Below are 21725 nucleotides of genomic sequence, written 5' to 3' on the forward strand. Positions count from 1 at the left end.
TCCCTGTGGGGTTTTAGACGTCTTTACTTACTACCATTAAATGGAGATTTCAAGCATGCATACTTATTTACATGTAACTTTGCTCTATAGTCTGTTTATGAAATGGTTTCATATCAGGTATTCTGAGCTATCTCTAATTACACCCATGTTTTCCTATTGCTGAACTGATAGTAAAAATTGAAGTCATGTCTTCTTAACCTAGTTTAAAGATTTGAAGCTAATTAAATAATAAATAATTCATTAAAGTATAAGGAATATTATTGGGTACAATCATTATTATGACTTAAAAATTCAAAGGAAGCTACTGTGGTCAGTTGACAATGAACAAAGAACATTAAATGAATTCTAGTAAAATTCATTCAAAAAAATTCAGTGACTGATCCTTTTTGGTTTTGCTGTAACAACCATCTGGAATAGCAGATGTAGTGCATCTTTGTATGAAGCTGTGCGTATTCAGCTGTTTAGATCCACAGAGAGATTTTATGTGGTCCAAATTTGTTTCTTATAAAGCGATGTGGCCTTCTGCTACATGTGCGTCACTGTGAAGTGTTTTATAATGAGGTCGTTTGTGTTTACTGATTTTATAGAGGCAGTTCTACACCACTTAGTGGCTTTGATCTCTTACTGTTTGTGAAATCCTGTTTTTAAGTCTTAGTTCTCTGATAAACAACAGTTTACTTGAGGAAAATCACCTAGGTTTCTAGTGAGATAGAACATCTTATTTTGAAATGTAAATGTATTTTTCTCTTCACACAAAAAAAGTGGCCAATGTCTCTTATTAGTAAAGAATGATACATTAAAATTAGTCATACTCTGTTTTCCTGCCTGAATGTAACTTCAAAACAATATATATTTACCAATAGGTCTCAGTTTATGAATGATACATACCAGGAAGTTCTGGACCTGCTGTTGCCCTTGAACCTAGAAGTGATTGTTGAACGAAATTTATCCTGGGAGTGGTACAGAAAAGTTCCTTGTTTTAATATAAAAGCTCAGCTAAAACCCATGGAGGTAATGTTTTCGCTGCTTTTGATTTTGTCAAGTTTGAGTAGTATTTTCTTGGGAGCGTAAATATCTTTGGTAGAATTTAAGAATATCAGGTTAGTTAAAATTAAAATAGTACCTTATGTACTAGAATTCATTTAATGTTCTTTGTTCATTGTCAAGTCAGATGTTTGAGTGCATGCTGTATGCTGACCTTTATGCTATATGTAAAAGATACTGTGTCTCTGTCATCATGAGACTTACCACCATGAACCAGGTTGCTGGTGAAGGTGGTCTAAAATGTGGAATTTATAGCAAGGAAATAAAGAAGAAAGTAAAGAAGGTCTGGGGAAACAACTCCGCCAGGGAGGCACTTGTGGTGTAACTGTGAGAACTGAAGTTCTGTTGCCTAGATCTAGTTTAAAAAGAAGCTGAGCAGGTACTGTGGCCACCTGTAGTTTCAGTACTAAGTAGGTAGAGACTGGACTCTCAGGGCAATCTGTCTATCTGGTTGGCAAGTTCTGGGTTCAGTTGAGAGACCCTAAACTCATTAAATAAAGAGAAGAGCAATAGAGACAACACCTCACATCAGCTTTGTACCTCAATATATTCATGTGCGCATGTACTTACATACACATAAGTACTACATACATATAAAAATAGTCATTTAATTAAAATACACTGTAGTTGGAAATATATTCTAGTTGATAGGTATATTAATCAAGACTTTATGGAAAGGTCTAGGCTAGCATAAATAAATTGAGGAGTCATTAGTGATATTTAACACTGTTGTAATATATGAAATGACTTAGCAGAGCATATATATGTATGTGTGTATACATATACACATATATGGTGTATACATGTGTGTGTGTATATATATATGTATGTATATATGAGATTGAAGGTAGGTTACCTCCTGCATCACTTTACTTAGTAATTGTTTGACATTGCTTCACTTTAATAAGATAACCATAAATTCATATTTTCCCTATTTGATTTCCAACTGGAAATCAAAACTATTGTGTGTGAAGTGAAAGCAACATATACTCTGTATTGTTTCTTTTAAAAAGCTACTTAAGTTTACTCTGCTCCTTCAACCTACTTTACTTTCTGATTATCTGTATAAAAGTTTTTATTTAGAAAAACATTTTAGAAATTCTAGGCTTTTAAGTCAGAATTATATTCAGAATTTAAAACATGCCAACTAAGAGTCTTTATGATCTTTATGAGTGCTTTAACTTAAGTGGTTGAAGAGGGAACATTTCTTTTTAAGGTAAATCTTAAAGTCTCAAAATCTTAAGGTCTTAAAGTCTAAAAAGATGTTCCATCTCACTAGAAACCTAGGTGAGTTTTCTCAAGTAAACTGTTGCTTATCAGAGAACTAAGACTTTCAAAAGTCTCTATGTTGGTAGATAAAAGCTTATAAGTAAAATCTGTCGCCCTCCGCGGAGGAGAAGTCCTATGCTCTTGGATCAGTTGTAACTAGTGGAGCAGTACAATACTGATTTCCTTTACTGGTTCCCAGGAGGAATCATTGTAGAGTGTTTAGATGGTGCTCCAAATGGAGCTCCTCTCCTCTCCTCTCCTCCTCTCTTTCCCTTCCCTCCACTCCCCTCCCCTCCTCATCTCTCTTCTCTCCTACTCAGTCTTCTTTCTTCTTGTGCTATCTATCTTCTCTAACCATACTTTTCTCTGACCCTACTCCAATCTTAATCCAATCCATCTTGGTCTCTCTCAGCTCTGCTGGCATTTTTATATCCTCTCCTGTTGCAAGAAGTCCTAGAGCAAACTGACACTGAAAGGCGTAGGGGCAACTGGGGATCATTTAAATGACCAGGCACGCAAATTATATCGCACTACATCTTCCCTCTAGCCCTACTTTGCCAGATCAGTTAGCCACTGTTGTCATACACTCCAGAACAGACATATTTAGCTCACTACCCCCTTGGATCTTGAGTGCCAGACAGAGAATAGAATTGAGTCTTTTAATCTAATGCATGTATATCAGTTACTTCAGTTTGTGAGTTTTTAGCTTGTATTTTTTAGGGTTATACTCAGAGCTTACTCTCACATGTAGGAGCCACAGGTCAGCAGTCATAGGATCTTACAGTCTTTCAAACATCCCTACCTGGCTGTTCCACAGGAATATAGAATGATGGTTGAACTTAGTATTTCTTGGAGATTTAATAGTTTGTATGAATTAAGAATTATAGATTGTGATTATACTAGATGTAGTTCTTGTCTCATAGTAATCACAAATTAAGTGTTATAGTTGAGAAAGGAGTGCAAGCTTTAGACATAGGCAGTATGAATAGGTCCATGTGGATATCTTTAAAAAGTAGATTGTATCTTTGAAGTATAAAGATTGAGTGCAAATAACAGTTAAATTTTATTGGTAAAATTACTCCAACTAAAAAGTAAAAATTATATATTTAACAACTTAAGATGTGAGCAAAAGTAGTTAAGAAAGCTATCTTCATTTTTTTTAAATTTTTTAATTTTTTATTAATTTATTCAGATTACATCTCAATTGTTATCCCTTCACTTGTATCCTTCCGTTCGTCCCTCCTTCCCTCTTTCACCCTATTCCCCTGCCCTAGGTCTGTGACAGAAGGGAACATCCTCCCCCACCATATGGTCATAGGCTATCAAGTCTCATCTTGGTAGCCTGCTTATTCTTTCTCAGAGTGCCAACAGGCCTCCCCACCAAGGGGAAAGTGGTCAATATGAGGCACCAGAGTTCATGTCAGAGTCAGTCCCCACTCACCACTCAACTGTGGAGAATGTCCTGTCCATTGGCTAGATCTGAGTAGGGGTTCAATGTTTACTGTGTGTATTGTCCTTAGTTGATGTAGTAGTTAAGTAGACACCCTGAGTCCAGATCCGCCCGTCATGATTTTCTTCTTATAGGTTTCTAAGACCCTTGGTCTTTCGATTTCCCCATTCTCCCATACTTCTCTCACCTAGAGCCCCAATAGGATGTTCTTGCATCTATCCCAATCTCCTGGTAAGTGAAGACTTTCATTGGATATCCTTTATGGGCTAGTACCCAATTATAAGTGAATATATACCATTGAGTCTTTCCAGGTCTGGGTTAACTCACTCAGGATGATCATTTCTAGTTCCATCCGTTTCTCTGCAAATTTCAGGATTTCCTTGTTTTTAATAGAAAGCTATCTTAGTTAAACTCATCAAATTAAATAAGTACCATATTTTAAAAAAATGTTTGTAAACTTAGCTCTGAGAGAGGAGATAGGTAGATCCTGATGGACTCTGAGTTCAATGAGAGACCTTGTTTCAAAAACCAAACAACTAAAAAGGTATATTTATGCACATTTATCCCCTTCACACACAAACTTGCAAATTATTTTTACATTATGCTTTCATATTAATTGCAGGTCTCCGGAGAAACAGAAACACTATGAAAGTATGTGAGTCAGGAGATAAGTGTTTTAGTTAAGGTATTAATGCATAAGATAGGAAGTTCAAAATTTTCAAGATAACCATGTAAGATATTTAAACAAGGAAAGCAGATGTTTCAGCAGTCATTAGGCAGTATGTTAGCAGAATCCTTGTTTGGGGGAGGTCAGACTTTTTTTTTCTTTTTTCTTTTTTCTAAGTAAATGCCTTTACATGGTGGTTTGTACACGAATGGACCCTCTAGGCTCATATATTTGAATGCTTAGTCACCAGGGACTAGAACTCTGTGATGGGAGTAGGACCTGTGGACTTGCTGGCAGAGGTGTGTCCCTGGGGTAGGCCTCTTGTGGACCTGTTGGCACAGGTGTGTCCCTGGGGTAGGCCTCTTGTTCCATGCCAGATGCAGTGTCTGCTGGCCTTCTGATGAGCATGTGGTTCTCAGCTGCTGCTCCAGCACCATGCTTGCCTCCATTGTTCTTGTCATGAAGATAATAGACTACACTTGTGAAATTGTAAGCAAGACACCAATCTTTTTTTTTTTAGAGTTGCCTTGGTCATGGTGTCTCTTCACAGTAGTAGAACAGTGACCAAGACACTTGAGTTGATTCAGTGAGGCCCACTTACATTGTGGGACATAACTGAGTTTACTCATTGGTTTTTGAGCTAAACATTAACCTAACCTTTAACAAATAACTTTTATAGTAACATTTTGAGTAATGTTTGACAAAATACCTATTTATTTTGACAATTACCTGTCATACCACTTAAGATACTTCTTCACTGTTGGTTTGATGCTAGGTTCAAAACAAAAACTTTGAAGTTAACTTGTTAAATTAGTTCTTAATTGTTTGTAAAGGTAACTGTCTTACCAATTCAGCTGCAGCTTCGTATAAAATCAGAATGTCATTCTTTATATGTAGAACTTTCATCACAAACAAAATAATTCTATAAATCATTGTAAACTATTTTTTATTACACAAACATTTTTCTGTATTTTTATAGTGATGTGCCTCTTAATCAAAATGAAATTCTAAAATAGTTAGATGGCTACATGAAGATAAAAGCTCACTTTAAAATGACTGAATTATATAGTATATTCATAATAAATAGTCTTATTAGAATTGACAAAAATCTGTGTTTTATAAACTACTAATTATCACTTGGTCTGCAGAAGACTGAATGTTCAGTCAGTAAAACTCTTTAAAGCCTTGAAAGTTGGTTTGTGTAAAACCAATGTTCATTTTTCTTCCATGAATTCAGGAAATAGGACTGTTTAAAAAAAGCAAATCTTGCCAGGAAAGATGTCTCAGTTGTTAAGAGCACTGGCTGCTCTTCCAGAAGACCTAGAAACTCTCAACACCCACCTGGCAGGCTGTAAGTTATTGTAACGGCAGTTCCAGGAGACCCAGTGTCCTCTTCCGCTCTCTGCCAGGACCAGGCATGGATGTGTTGCACAGACAGAACACGCATACACATAAAACAATTTTTTAAAGCAAATCGTCTTTTTTGCTTTTATGTGTGTATTTTCTTTTTGTAAAGTCTTACTTTGTTTTTAACAGTTCATTCTTAGTCAAGAAGATTTAACAACCATCTTCCAAACATTGCATGGCAATATATGGTATGGACGAGATGTTTGTGCCCCAAGTTCAGTAAGTAAAGACCAGGAGATGGTGACTGGTGGAGCCGCCGGTGTTTCCTACCATTCAGCAGGTGTGTGCTTAGCCTGGCTTTCTCTCGGGCTTCTTTCTCTTCTCTTTTCTCTTCCCTCTCTGTTCTCCAACCTTTGTTTCTTTAGTTCTGGGTAAAAGAGGACTTAATAATTCTCTAATTAGCTAGTCTCACTTAGGCAATTTTAAATGATATGTTTTTAGTTAATCTGCTGATGTTATGTGTATGTATGTATGAAACAAAGTTCTTAGTCCTGTTGTGACAAAATTCCTAGAATTCCTGTTTTTCTTCCCAATAAGTCTTTCTTTTTGGTTTTGCAGCGTGTATGACTTCCTATATGTTGATATTTCAAGACTGTCAAAACTCTACAAGTGTGAGAATAGGATAATCACCGTAGATGGTGGACTTAACGAAAGTTGGCATCTTAGTTTGGGTTTTATGTCTGTGAAGACACAGCATGACCATGGCCACTCCTATAAAAACTTTATTTTTCTTTTTTTAAATACTATATTTCTTTTAAAAACATATACATTTATATTATTTCACACAAATAAAATAAACTACACACAACAGGCTAAAGATGATGCTGTAACTTTATAAAGAGTTTTGGGTGACTGTTCAGGCAGTAATTGTCAGCTTTCCATTTTGGAAGCTGCTAACCTGTGCTTCTGGTTCACTCGGGGAATTAAGTTTTATTCCTTCTCAAGTCTCTGATGGGGTGAGGACCAGATAATCTTACAGTTAAGCTTAGTTGACTAGGGGTTAAGATGTTTTTAGGTCTAGATAGATGGTTTATGTTAATGGAGATGAGATATGACAGATAAGGATTTTCATTCAGAATTTTAGACTTAACATGGTAGGAAAGATGTCTACTTCAAGTTTGCAGAATACAAGTAGCCAAATCACTCTGAATTTAACAGTTATGTAATTCCAGATTGTTTCATGGTTCTTCCTGCTGTGTGCAGTTTATTTTATTTATGTGTAATAATATAAATGTATATGTTAAGAAAAAAAAGAAGAGCTGTTAATTGGGGCTGGATTACAGTATACAGGTTTAGTCCGTTATTGTGAGAACCGTGGCAGAGTGCAGGCAGCCGTAGTGCTGGAGGAGCTGAGAGTTCTACATCTTAATTAGTAGGCAACAGCAGGAGACTGTGTCACACTGGGTATAGTTTGAGCATAGATCTCAAAGCCCTCCCCCACGGTAACACACTTCCTTTAAGTAGGTGACACCTACTCCAACAAGGCCACACCTCCTATTAGTGCCACTCCCTATGGGCCAAACAGTCAAACATATGAGTCTGTGGGGGCCATTCCTATTCAAACCACTACAGAAGGAGAGTTGGATGGAAGAAAAATAATAAAAGGAATCATAATTGGAAAGAAACTTGTTCCTGTGTTGGTTCCAAGGTGCTGTGTAAATATGGCTGGGTCTGACTGCAGCACCAGCACACCAAAAGTGGGCCTAGTTTGAGTACTAGGGTGATTCTGAGGCTCAAAAATAAAATTATATCCTCATTTTAATTTTTATAGGTGTTCCCAAATCTGTCTCCCCTAAAATGAAATCTGATAATCCACAATGCCTGCTTCTACAAAGCCCTGAAATATTTCACAGTTTGACTGCACACAAAAGTCAATGTACAATGAAACCCCATCCTCACTAGGTGGGGTAATCAACCTCATCCTTTATTGTAAATAATAAAATGAGGTAAGCCAATAGAGCACAGCCATGAAGGAAACAAAGATGCACAAAATAGTTATTTTGAGTGAAAGAGAAGTGACACACTGAATGCAAATGAAAGGAGGCCAACAAATAAAACATATTTTACAAGGACTTTGCTAAGAGACGAAAATAATAATATTTCTTTTGAACATTTCATCTGTTGTATAAACTTACTCATGTCTACTCATATTTACTCTTTATCTTGCTTATGGTTTGTATTCCTCTATTGAAATATTTTTAAAAGACTAATAAATTTGAGCCATCTCTTCAGCCTTGTATTTTACCTTTAAAATAAGCCCCATGTTCATGAGTCCAGATTCATGAAAGTAGGATTGTAATCTCCCAAAAGGAAATAGAAGCTCTGTGTCTTTAATTCTTTCTCTTTAGTTATTATGGAAGAATGTTAATCCAGAATTCCATATGTGAATTTTCTAACCTTTTTAATTTTCTTGAATATCATTTTATTGCACCCATGTAAATAAAACTTTGGTTGCCTCAAGGTTACTTTAGTTACCTGTTCTTATAATTGTTTTTTCTCATTCATTATCTGTAATTTTGTAGCAGCTACTGGGGTGACTTCTGCTGTGGTAGAGGTGCATTCACAGGCATCTCAAGTCAACACCACATTAAATGTGAGTTTCAGAACTGACTATCTCACTATGGCGCTTTACAGTCCAGGGCCTGAACAGGTAAGTTGAAGAATAGAAAGACTATATTTATATTGTAATGAAATTGTGTAAATAAAAAATATATTACTATTAAATAATAGTTGTTAATATTTTGCATGTATTTTGTAGGGTATGTTCCTCTGAAACAATGATTGGTATTTTCAATAATTATTTTAGATATTTTCGTTTCTAAGTGAGTTATTTAAAATATGAAAAACAAAATTTGAAAATACACATTTTTTTAACCCTTTCTTTAGATAGCCCTTTGAAAATAGAGAATTTGAGGCTTAAAGTACTGAGCAGTTCATTAACATGCGTACTCTTGGGTTTGGAGCTGAGCATCTAGAAAAGAATAAAAAGAGAAGGGCCAGGTATGGTAGCACACACTTAATCTCAGCACTTGGGAAGCAGAAGCAGAAGCAGGCGTGTTTGTGAGCATTCAAGGGTAGCATGGACTACAAAGGAAGTTCCAGGACAACAAGGACTATACAGAAGACCCATTCTCAGCAACCAATAATAATAATAGTACTAGTAAATGAAAATTAAAGAGATGTATATGCCAAAAAAGGATAAATAAAATATTTAGAATAAAAAATAAACATTAACCAACAAAATTCTAAAAACCTAGGATCCCATTTTTATATTTTAAATTGTATTCTAATAGTTAAAATGATCATATATTTTATAGTGGCAATCATCAACTAGAAAGTTATTTTCCTAGAAGGCAAAACTTAAATATCACACATAGCTCTGACCAATTAGATTATAGTCATGAATCACATATCATCACCCGAGCTTGAACACTATGAATGTTTACATTTAGTTTAACACACTTGCCTTATTTTGTAAAGACTTAGGTCAACCTCCCAGACAATAAAGTTAAATAAATCAAATAAATATAGCAAGATCAAAATATTATAATTAGAGTAATCGATGAATGTTCTGGAAAGGAATAGAACGTTCTAGGCTACTTGAAGTCATGGAGGACCATAGCAGGCATATTACTGGAGTAAATAAAGGCATGCGGTAGGAAGCCTCCTTTTAACAAGGGAGTGACTTCAGGCTTTGCTTCTCAGACCACCTGGAGAAATCTACCAAACTTCTGGATGCAGTTGCTCAGTTGTTTTTCATTGACACGGCTGGATACTACACTTAAAGCTTCACACTAGCCATATTGAGTTTGTTTTCCTGAGAGAGTTTTTATGAAATCAATTATGATGATATCATGCCTCTGATTTAATATGCTTTTCAGAATATAATTTTTCTACATTTTAGAGCATTTCCCACTGTTTGTTATTGTGGAAGAAATGATGAAGGGCATTTTATACAATATCGTCTCGTTTTTAAAACTTAATACATTTTGTGGTGCTTTGACCAAAAAACCCAACAAACAAAAACAAACAAACGAAAAAAAAACTCGTCTGTATTTTAAAATGAACATGCACATTTGACCACTAACCTTTAAAATGTATGTATTGTTGTCATTGCTATGTGTTTATATATTGACTCTGTAATACTTCTGCATATCAGGAAATCTTTGAATTTTCTTTATTATTTTTCTTTTTTACATAATCATTTGTATTATTAGACATTTATAAAATAAACTGCCTACAGCAAGAAGAAGAAAAAAGAAACTTAGAAACAAATTAGAGAATTTGATGTTTCAAAAAGCCAGTGTCATATGACGTGTAGTCATATCATAAAGTATACTTTAATGTTTCTGTGTAATTTTGAGTGAATTTCTTTTTCATAGGCCGCCTTTACAGATGTTCGTGATCCTTCTCTGAAACTTGCTGAATTTAAATTGGAGAATATTTTAAGTAGTTTAGAAGTATATACAGATGGTTCTGTATCCTCTTCTTTCTCTTTAAAAAACTGTATTTTAGATGATAAAAGGCCTCATGTCTTGAAAGCCACTCCTAGGTATGTATTATCATAGTTTTTTCTATTGTGGAAACATTGCATCATTCTTTTTGTTGTTGTTGTTGTTGTTTTGATTGCTTCATTCTTTTTTTTTTTTTTTTTTTGGTTTTTCGAGACAGGGTCTCTCTGTGTAGCCTTGGCCATCCTGGACTCACTTTGTAGACCAGGCTGGCCTCGAACTCACATCGATCCACCTACCTCTGCCTCCCGAGTGCTGGGATTAAAGGCGTGCGCCACCACGCCCAGCTGATTGCTTCATTCTTAATGAACTCATCCTCAGAAATTGTCTTCCACTCCATGTGTACACATGAGCAGTCTTGAGAGCTTTAGTTCAGTACCTCATGCTACCTGTGCACATTTGAATGCTGGTGGATTTATTAAATACTTAGAAATAAATAGTACAGTAATATGAGAAATGTATGAAATTGTGAAGAAAAGATAAACTGGCATTTAGACTTGATAATTTCTTAGACTTTTTTCCCATTGTGAAACATCTATATTCCAAAAGTTTTAGAAATTCAGTATTCCCTGAGACATCCTCTCAGAATATTTGTTGGCTGTCAGAAGAAGGATAGATGGGTCTTCAAGCCTTATGGCTATGTCTGGTTATTTTTTAAGTTACCCATATATACAAATTGTCATTTTGTTTTTCAGAATGATAGGACTGACTCTTGGCTTTGACAAAAAGGACATGGTGGATGTAAAGTATAGACGAATCCGAGATGCTTGTGTGACTAATGCAATTCTCCAAGAAATGTATGTCTGCGCAAGTGTGGAGTTTCTAAGGACGGTTGCGCATGTCTTTTTTGATGCCTACATGACTAGTATGGCCTTGGACACCAGTGTTCAGACATGGACCACTAAAGAAAGTTAGTGTCTGTGTTGCTGCAACTACAGCTACCTGGACTAGGCTTTTCAGTGATCTGAGTAGACACGTTATTAAATTAACAGATATTTTCGTAGTAAGAAGACAACTTTAATGTGATTTCTGAGAGGATATGCAGTTTGTTTTTTTTTTACATAATATATTTATTGATTATTTCAGAATTGACATTGTGAACCCCTGTCACACTCAGTTTGCATTTTTAAGATGCATTTTGATTTTGTATTTGGGAAACAAGGTCTCATGTAGTTTGTGGTGTCCTCAAACTCACTTTTGAAACTGAGGAACTTCTAATCCTCCTGCCTCTCTCTCCTCACTGTTGGGTGAGCAGCATATGCCACTCTGCTTGGCCGTCATTGTTTGAAGATGTCAGTGCGGGGTTTGAATTGTTGTTCTCCTTGGTCAGTAACAAGCAGCAGAGATCATGACTGAACTGTTACCTAAAGTGAAACATAGTATTTTAATTTAACGTACTCATTAACTTTTATATTCACTTCTAGTTTTTAGTATATAGTTTTTCTGTTACCTTTTACATATTCATTATGATATAGTTGAAAGAGTGTTGAGGTTGGAAATTTGATTTAGATCCAGTTCTGCCATTAAACAGTAAAGACTTTTCCCCGTGTTCTGATTCATCTCTCTCAAGAAATGAAGGTTTGATATTGGAGCATGTACATAGTGTTTATAAAGCTAGTTCTACTTGCATCTCTGTGAGGAGGCTGGGGGTAGGATAATCCCCAACTCAGAAAGAAATACATGATAAATGCCTTTGGGATGGATAATTTTTTTTTCCGCATTGAATGAAGTAACTAACTGTTCCTCATAAATTCTTCACAAGTAAAATATGTAATCAAAATTTATATCTTTATTCCTATTTTAGCACCTGTACAGGAATTAGGAAAGTGGGAAGTGAATATTCTTATTAAAAACCCTGAGATTGTGTTTGTGGCTGACATGACAAAAAATGACGCTCCTGCCTTAGTCATTACAACGCAGTGTGAAATTTGCTTTAGAGGTGAACCTGAAAACAGTACAATGACTGCTGCCATTAAAGATCTTCAAGTCAGAGCATGCCCATTTCTTCCAGTAAAGAGAAAGGGCAAAGTCACCACTGTGAGTTTATTATATAATAATCTACTTAATCGCAAGTTATTTGGGGGTTAGCCTTTACAGAAAATGATTACCACCTTTCTTTCCAGTCTTGTTCATGACAACGATAGTTTTCTTTCTGAATGGAGGGCAGAAGTTAAAGAATATTGTTTTATTTTTCCAGATGATCTTCATTTAGAGGAATATTAACTTCATCCTTACACTTTGAAATGTCATTTTACTTTGAGGTTCTAACTATGTTGATTTGTAATGCTGTTTGACCTTTAAGACTTTGTAATAGTGTTAGTTAATTGTGTTTCAGTTTTATAATTTTGATTTTTTTCCCCTCAAATTATGGATTTTTACTTAAAACTTACTCCATCTTTCAGCCATTTGCTTTTATATACTTGATACTTGAATTTTATTCTCAACAATATATTATTTGGTCTTCCAGTGTTAGAAACTAAATTCAAATACTAGGCAAATACTCTACCATAGGCCTATTTCTATTTTGTCTTCAAAACTCTTCAAAGACTCAGTAATCTTCAATATACACATGTAATGTTTTGGTTAGTTGTGGACCAATCCAGAGGGGAGGGCTGCTGCAAATACTGTGATGTCAACTACATCTGTATTCTAACATTGCATTCTTACTTCATGCCCATACAGTCAATAAATGAATCACAGATAAATTTGACTTTACACAAGTATGGATCTTAAGTTTTTAAAATTAGGATACATAATGGTCTGCTGCTAACAAGATGCCTGACCTCCTGCAGTTAGAGCACCTTCTTCCTAGTAACATGATAATGATGGTTACTGCTAAAGCAAAAACACTCTTGGTAGCAATAGCACCCAGAACATGGCCCCTGCTCACAGAACAGTATATTCAGAACATGGGGTAGGAAAGTTGAGGGAGGATGTACTTGATGACAGAAAACTTGTAATTTTTTTTCTTTTGTTACTTAGAAAAGTCACAAGTTCCAAACTTCTTGTATGTATAGTTAGTGAAATGGCCAAGTTTCCTAATTTCTTACTGTGAACAGCAAAACGCTAGGAGGGAGGAAGGGAAAATTTAAACAGAAAGACCCGTGACTTAATGCTTTTGATAATTTTCAGCCTTTCCAAATGGCAAAAACATCTGAAAATCATAAATGGATCCGCAACGTGTAAAGATACAGTGTAGAGAAATGACTGCATGACTGTGCAATCTTTTGCTAAAAATTCAAAAAGAAGTTTTGAGAATGTTAGAATGTGTTGTTGGAAGTGATGGGAAGAAAGTAAAAGAAGCTGACAGGCTTCTCCAAAATCAGAGTTGTCCTTTACTCAGAGTAGCTGAAGGGCTGCCATCCCTTTGCATTGTGGAGACTGCACATGTATCGGGGTGCGTGTGGTGGGGAGGGGAGCTTGGGTATTTTAGAGTGTGGAAGGGTACTTTTGGGCTGGAAGATGCCATCTGCTGCTCAGTTGCCCTATGTCTCAAAGTGGTAGATACCACTCAAGAGGATTCACTTACCAAAAATGTTCCAGAACCTAGCAACCTATAGGTGTTATCAATCAATTTTCCTGTTCTGAATTTCTCAGTCGTTAACCCTTGAGGGTGTGTTGCACATCTTAATCCGTTAATGTCTTCTAGAAGCATATAATGTTGCCCTTACTCAGCTTAGCATTATCTTGAAAAAATGAGTGGGTGTGACTGTTAAACTAATGGAGTGAGTCTTCATAGAATACACAGGCCTTTAAGATCCCTGACTATTTCATTAGAAGCAGTGGCAGTGGTACAAAGATGAAGGAAGATTCTTGTTGACCTTCAGAATGGGAAGTAGGTTTGCCTTACCTCTTAGTAAAGGGCGATGGAGGGTCATGTAGAGGGTAGAGCAGAGATGCCAAGAGTTATTCCTATGACTAGACATTGAATCAAGAAATTTGTTTGCTAGGCTTGATTTAAGATAAGCTTTGAGCGGAACTACCTGTAGCTATCCTCCTGTGTGTTGCTATAGCCAGGCAGATAGCCCGTGCTTAGTTCTACAGTTCCTTAGAGGAAAGTTCTTCCCCACAGTCACACACAGCTGATTATATCCAGGAATGTTATCAACACATATGCCTAGTTCTAGACTTTAAGTTGGTAAAAGATAATTGAGATTTTGCATTTAGAATAAATGGAAGGTGCAGCTGGAGATGTATAATGAGATATCAAATTAGATCCATGAAGAGACTTGGTCTTGGATTGTGTTAGACTGAGAAACTCCTAAGAGGGTGAAATATCACTTGGGAGAGACCTGACTATCAAGAGCCTGATGGTTACAATTCTTTTCTCATGATTAGAAAAAGGTTAGTTCATTTATAATTCCAGAATTGTTTAATGAGTCTAATAGTCCTATGATTTTTCTTAGTGCCCTGCAGTTTTAACTTTTACTGTAAGAATGGCCTTTTATACCCAGTTTCCTAGGGAACAAATAGTATGATAAACTTTTAGTAAAGTAAAATAAATGACATCGTATAGTAAAAGCTTCATATGTTTTTCAAATATTTAAGCATTTTTAAATTATTGGAGTGTATGTGTATACACTTCTTGACTGTTGACATGTGATAACATGTACTGCCTAGGGACCCTAACAGTAAAAACATGACAACATTATGTCTTTAAACCTCTAAAATTTCTTAGTCATGAGATGTTTCATGGGAATTGTTGATAAACACACACACACACACACACACACAGAGAGAGAGAGAGAGAGAGAGAGAGAGAGAGAGAGAGAGAGAGTGAGAGTGAGTGAGTGTAAATGTTGGGGGCCAAATACAAATGTTATTTTTATTTCCTCAGATGAGGGAATGATATGAGAGCCACACCTAAGCAATATAAATGCATGACTTGGGCTAAGCCCAGAGCATTTCTTTGTTCTAGCTATCCCTAGGCCTAGGGGTGCAGTCTAATCTTCAGTAACCCCGAACCTTGAAGGCTCAGCTTCCAGCCTCCATTTCAGCCTAGAATGTTTCAGCCTCTGAGACTTCCTGTTGAATAAACTCACCCTTTCTACCCTTCTCTGAACTGTCACTGGCTGGGTCAGCTCAGCTATTCTGGTCCAAACTCCCTTCCAGGCTGATTGATTCAATCTGGCTCCTCTTGACTGCTGACTAAATGTCTCTGCTTGGCCTCAAAATAACTCTAGCAATATGTCCTAATCTCTTGACCCCTCCTTGGTGAAGAGTCCAGGTAAACTGCCATCCATGCTACTCTTACTACACAGTACTCCTCTCTTTTACTCTACACTGCTCATAAGTAGCCTCTTTTTCTGTGCTGTTCTCCTGAGAGTTCAGCATATCCTATCTGACTCATTTTGTTAAATCTATCTCTGGTTCATCACTTTGTCAGCCTAGAAATCACTTTCAAACATGCCTGCTTCCTTTTATAAATTAAGATTACTTTTATTGTTTGGAATTAAAGGTCTGTTCTAAGGGTATGTCTACATTCAGCCAGATCACATCTTTGATTGTAATCCCTTGCCAGAGCAGCCCTGTTGCTGGATTAAAAATTCTCTACAAAACGCCAAAGCGCTAAAAGGGAATAAGAGACAATTTATTCTGGAGCCATTTTTGAGTGACCAGGACTTGAAAACACAGCTTTAGGGTATCATAAATACCATGTTCTGACATGGAAGCAGTTTTATAAACTTTAGTGTTTTGAAAAAAGAAAGTCATAAATCAAAGCCAGTTTAAAATATATTTAAAATACATCAGAGAGGTGGTTGCAAGATGAGGGGAAATTTTCTATAGGCCCAAGAAGTTTCTGGTGACATTCTTACCTTTTGGTTTCCTAGAAGCTAATGGTCTGCTATGTTAATAGGTTCCAAAAGGTTTTATTAGTTCCAAGATGTTAGTTCAAACACAAAGGTGGACAGAGAATGGCTGTTCTGTGGGGCTTGAACTAGCCTAAGTTATAGCCTCAGGACCTGCAGCATTCTGATCCCTCCACAGCACTGGAATTCTAATGAGTCCAGCAGTCTTCTGCAGACACAGCTCCTTTTGAAATTTTCATTCACAGAATTTATATATTGCTGATAATATCAGCCATATTGCTCCTTGGATTTTGAATAGTCTTAACTAGTGTTCCCCGTGCTTAATTAAACTTAGTACACATTAGGTAAAACCCTAAGATTACCTAGTTAATTTTCAGAAGGAAAGAAGTGGTATATGTTCTGGTGTATATTCACTTTCACAGGACAAGTGAAATAAAATGAGGATGCTGTGTTATTTAGCTGATGGGACTGAATCTTCAGAAAATAAATACACGGGAAATTGTGCAGTTGTCTTACAGGAATACAAACTTGAAGGTGCCTTGGGTCAGGAACCTAGGATATGAATAGCTGGGTAGTAAAAGCTTAGTATCTCTCCTGTGATTACACTAAAACTATCAACTAGGGTATTAGTGTTCTCAAGCATCACTTGGACCAAAGGATCTGCATCTGAACTCATTTGTTTAGCTATTGGTAGGAGGCTTCAGTTCCTTATCACATCAGGCTCTCTCTAGACCTGCTTTTAACATTGTTTCTTCTAGGCCAGAGTAAATGACAAATGTTCTTACCAATGTTGGGAATTACAGTAACTTTGAGAACTGAAATAACAGCAGTATTGATACAATGCTCAGATCACTGGAAGCTAGCAGATTGGTTGCAAAACCTCTCCGATATTAGTGTGTGCCAGTAGTCTAATGAGATAAAAGTGCTGTAGATCAGTTGATCTTCAGTGATAGTCATCTTATATGCCCATATCCAACATTGGTAAATACTTGGATTACCATTTCTGCAGGTCTCAGATATCACTATCAGATTCTTAGACTTCTTCAAATAAATGTGTAAGAGATGAACGCTTTTTTTGCATTGTTATATTAATATTATTGCTAATATTTTTATTTATAATTTATTCTTATAGCAAATAATTTATTAACTTTTTATATAGTTATAAAGAAAGAATTTAAGCTGAAATATTTTAACACTTAAGTATCTGTTTAATAATGAATTTTATTTTGTAGGTTTTACAGCCTTGTGACTTGTTTTATCAGGCTACTCAGACAGGTACAGATCCACAAGTGATTGATATATCAGTAAAATCTCTTACGCTAAAGGTAAGTTTACACATTTAAAGTTGATTTGTTGGTAGGTCTGTCTTAGCTAAGTTCTAGGCCTGTCTGAAATACAGACCACTGAACTCTAACCTAAACTGAGCAATTAAGTGAGAGACCCTTTCTAACCAGCTCCACTACCACCTTTAAAAGGACCGAGCTTATTGGTAAAGCACTTGTGTAGCATTTACTGGGCCTAGATTATACCCCTGGCTCACAAAATGAATAGTTTTGGAAATATATCTATTAAGTTTATAAAACATTATTAATGTGAACTGAATGCTGTATTTTATTGGTATATGGCTATTTTATAGTTGGTATCTAGTATATAATATATATATATATATTATATAATATATATAATTGCAATCATATTTAACTGGTTTAATAGTAACTACATATACAAGTATTTTACCAAACTTACCTAAGAATTTTTATAGTAGAAAATTGTATCTACTATCTACAATACACTATAGTTCAGCTCTAATTATTCATTTCATTCAGCAAATATATGTGATCCATTGTAAATTGTTTTTTTCCATTTAGGTTTCACCAGTTATCATAAATACCATAATAACTATTACTTCAGCACTTTACACAACTAAGGAAACCATCCCAGAAGAAAATACTTCTTCTATAGCACATTTATGGGACAAAAAGGATACAAAGAATCTAAAATTGTGGTTTCTTGAAGAATCAAATGAAACAGAAAAAGTAGTTCCCTCAAATGAACTGATGCCAAGAGGAGAGACATTGAACTTGAATATCCATTCTATTTTTATAGTTCTTGAGGCTGGAGTTGGTCATAGAACAGTGCCAATGCTATTGGCAAAGTCACGCTTCTTGGGGGAAAGCAAAAACTGGAGTACTTTAATAAATCTTCACTGTCAACTTGAGCTAGAAGTAAGCATGTATATATTTTTTCAGGTTTTATAATGCTTCGTATAGAAAAATCTAAGGTCTTGTATCACTATTTAAATTGAGTTTATTGTAAATAATGATACTGATTTTAAACCTTTAGAAGATTACAAATTTATGCCCTTCAGTGGTTGCTTATATGTATACTTTATGAGTGTGTGTGTGTGTGTGTGTCTGTGTATCCTTATATATGTATGTATACGTATTATATACATATCATACGTGTGATATAACATATATCACATATGTATCTTGTATATATCTTTTATTTTCAAAATGCATATCCGTACTATACATTTCAGCTGATTTTTTATAAGCTTCAGAGTTGATGCACTGGGGACTAGTGGCACAGCCCAGCAATTAGGAGCTTCTTGCTTTTCCAGACACCATAGTCTGGTTCCCAGCACCATTATCAGGCAGTTCACAACCTCCTGCGACTCTGCCCCTGGCAGCTCTGGGAAAAATCTAACACCCCCTTTGGACCTCTTTGGGCACAGGCACACACATGACATATAGTCACACAAAGACATATACATACATTTAAATAAAAAGAAAATCTTTTTAAGTGAAATATCAATAGACAGTTGCTTAGATTCAAAATTCTGATTTTTACAAACTAAAACTAAATTAATTTTGAAAGAGTAGATTAAGTTTATGAATACCTGGGCAATCTCTTTGAATTATTAGAGTCACTACTGGGGATATACTTGAGGTGAGTTGTTGCATAGCATGTGTGAGGCCTCATACTGTAATCACACACCCCACAAAAAATAGATTTTTAAGGAGAAAAAATCACAGTAAATATATTTTGCCTCACAATTTAAAAAATTATTTCTATAAATATTTCATATAAAACTAACTCAAGAGGTTGGAAATATAGGTCAGTAGTAGCATGTATGACAGATGTGTAAGTAGCACTAATCTTAATACCAGTGCTGCAGAAACAGAAAAATTGCAATTACCTCTAATGATACTTATTTCAAATTGTTTTACTTTATATTTATTGAAAAGCAATCTTGTAGTCTACCTTATAAAACGTAGGGTGAAAATGTAAAAGGTTCTAATTTTTCATGAAATGATACAGAATTATGTACTAACAGAATTGTAATTGATTATGACTACAGTGTAGATTTTGAAATTGTGCTTAGAATTACATGTATTTTGTAGAAGTTTTTTTTTTTTTAATCTGTGCTATCCAAGAGATACACTGATTCAAACACTGAAATCATGTGGAAGGCAGGAAAGCTCACTATGGTACCATCCACACACTGTATCTTGAGTCATATGGTACCTGCCATGGAGGGATTTTAGTCATGGGTCATAGATTGGCAAGCTTGCAAGTGTCAGTAATATGTGATGGACGAATGCATGACTCGCTACTTGGTCCAGAAGAGACACCAATGAAAGGTGCTTTAGAGAGGGTCCTCGGGCCCACAGGAAGGCTCAGTGGGTAAAGGTGCTTGCCACCATGCCTGACAACCAGAGTTCAATTTCCTGGGCCCATGCGATGGAAAACAAAAGAACTGACTCCTACAAGTTGTCCTCTGACTGAAATGCGTACCCATGTGTAAATAAATAAATGGAAAAAGGGGGTTCTTTTGTACTAAAATGTGAAGGTAAAATTTGGTCTCCAAAGATTAGCCAGGTAAAGAAAGCATGGAAGGAGTATGTATAGAAAATATTGATTGGCATTTAGAATAGTTTTTATATAAAAGAAATAGCACACTCAGGAGGCATGGTGGTGAGAGTTATAATAGAAGGTCATTTTAGATAGTAGAATATTTCATTTAAAAAACTAAAAATTATCTTTTTAGGTTCACTATTATAACGAAATGTTTGGCGTTTGGGAACCTTTACTGGAACCATTAGAAATTGATCAAACTGATGATTTTAAACCTTGGAATCTTGCAATTAAGGTATGTATGTGTATGTGTGGTTTTCTTAAAGATTGTAGCAAAATTGATAAATATAGTTTTCCCATATATCCTGTGTTTCGGCATATGTATCTTCATTATTTACAGCCTCAATCAAAAGTATATTTGAAATCTGAAAAACAGTTTAGAAGAAAAAGCTTTCCAAAGTTTTTGAGGCTATCCATACTACATTATACACTTTAACTTAACTTACTCGTTTGTTTGTTTGTGAGTAGCTGTTTTGCCTGCATGAATGTCTGTGCACCATATACCTCCCAGGTGTCCATAGAAATGGCCATCAGATCTCCTGGAACTGGAGTCAGACCATTGTGAGCCACCATGTGGGTGCCAGGAGTCAAACTCATGTCCTCTTCAAGAAAGCAAGTGCTTTTAACCACTGAGCAATGGCTCCAGCCTCATATGAAATAAAAAATCTAACAGACTTTCCTAAAGTGAAAGTAAAAACAGCAGCCTGCACACTGACAGAGGTCCCGTTCTTACTTTACCTTACACTGTGGCCAGTTTCTTTTAGATTGTGGTCAATCCCAAGTTTCCTTTGTTCTGTGAGTAGGCTGACTGACTGGCTTCCTCCTTTCTTTCTTTCTTTCTTTCTTTCTTTCTTTCTTTCTTTCTTTCTTCCCTCTTTCCCTTCATCTCTTCCTCTTTATTTCCTTCTCACTTCTTCCCTCATCCCCACCTTTCTCTTCCTTTCTTCCCTCTACTATTTCTTCCTCTCTGCAGTCTATTAAAGATTACATGCCATTTGCTTGAAATATATTACAGATTTATATAATCCTGAGAATCATTGCCTTTAAGTAGGTGAAATTGTCCTTGTGAAGCAAGGAATTTTCTAATTATAGCATATCTTCCAACTAATAATGGGTTCAACTTTTAGACAAATTTTTAGGGCTTTAAAGTGAGGTAAAATGTCTTTGAATTCGAGGCTAGCTTTGTCTAAAGATGGAGCTCTTGGACAATCAGGGCTACACATAGAAATCCTGTCTTGAAAAACTGAGGAAAATGAAAGTACGATAAAATAACAAATGTCTAGTGTGGCCTGTCTACCATATTATATTGAAATGATTTAATTTAATTCTTTTGGTAATATCAGATGAAGGATTTGAATAAACTAATTTCATTGGTAGATTTTAGATTAGACTACATCAGCAATGAGTCTCTAAATTCCAGAGATATACATACTCTTATAATTCTCACCGCACAGCATTGTTCTGCTGTGTTTGTGTGACTGTGTCAGTCCAAGTTCTGTTCCTGTTACCATGGCCAATGCACAGAACTCACCTTCTCAACTCTGTTGTGAAGTATATGCTTTGATTTATCTGTAGGTCCCATATATACTTAGTAACTTTCAAAGTTTTTCTTTCTTCTCTACTATCGAATGGGTAGAATTTATTTT

The 21725-nt window shown here is 35.7% G+C and overlaps 1 protein-coding gene across 7 annotated transcripts in view; it reads left to right on the plus strand.

Moving 5' to 3' along the window:
- VPS13A (vacuolar protein sorting 13 homolog A) overlaps positions 1-21725 on the plus strand; it is a 173472-nt gene that overhangs the window by 92791 nt on the left and 58956 nt on the right. For 6 of the 7 annotated variants that reach the window (XR_014782857.1, XR_014782858.1, XM_084800462.1 and 3 more), the window contains exons 34-42: positions 864-1011; positions 5967-6117; positions 8360-8487; positions 10220-10389; positions 11044-11258; positions 12153-12385; positions 17391-17483; positions 18027-18383; positions 20213-20314. Coding sequence is in view for 5 of the 7 variants with exons in the window: in XM_084800462.1 (XP_084656588.1) it covers positions 864-1011; positions 5967-6117; positions 8360-8487; positions 10220-10389; positions 11044-11258; positions 12153-12385; positions 17391-17483; positions 18027-18383; positions 20213-20314 (1597 nt within the window). In the remaining 2 variants the exon portion in view is untranslated. The remainder of the gene's footprint in view (positions 1-863; positions 1012-5966; positions 6118-8359; positions 8488-10219; positions 10390-11043; positions 11259-12152; positions 12386-17390; positions 17484-18026; positions 18384-20212; positions 20315-21725) is intronic. The other variant, XM_084800463.1, reaches the window with a different exon arrangement.

The sequence above is a fragment of the Acomys minous genome, assembly GCF_964271855.1.
Source record: "Acomys minous genome assembly, chromosome: 2".
Lineage (NCBI taxonomy): Eukaryota > Metazoa > Chordata > Mammalia > Rodentia > Muridae > Acomys > Acomys minous.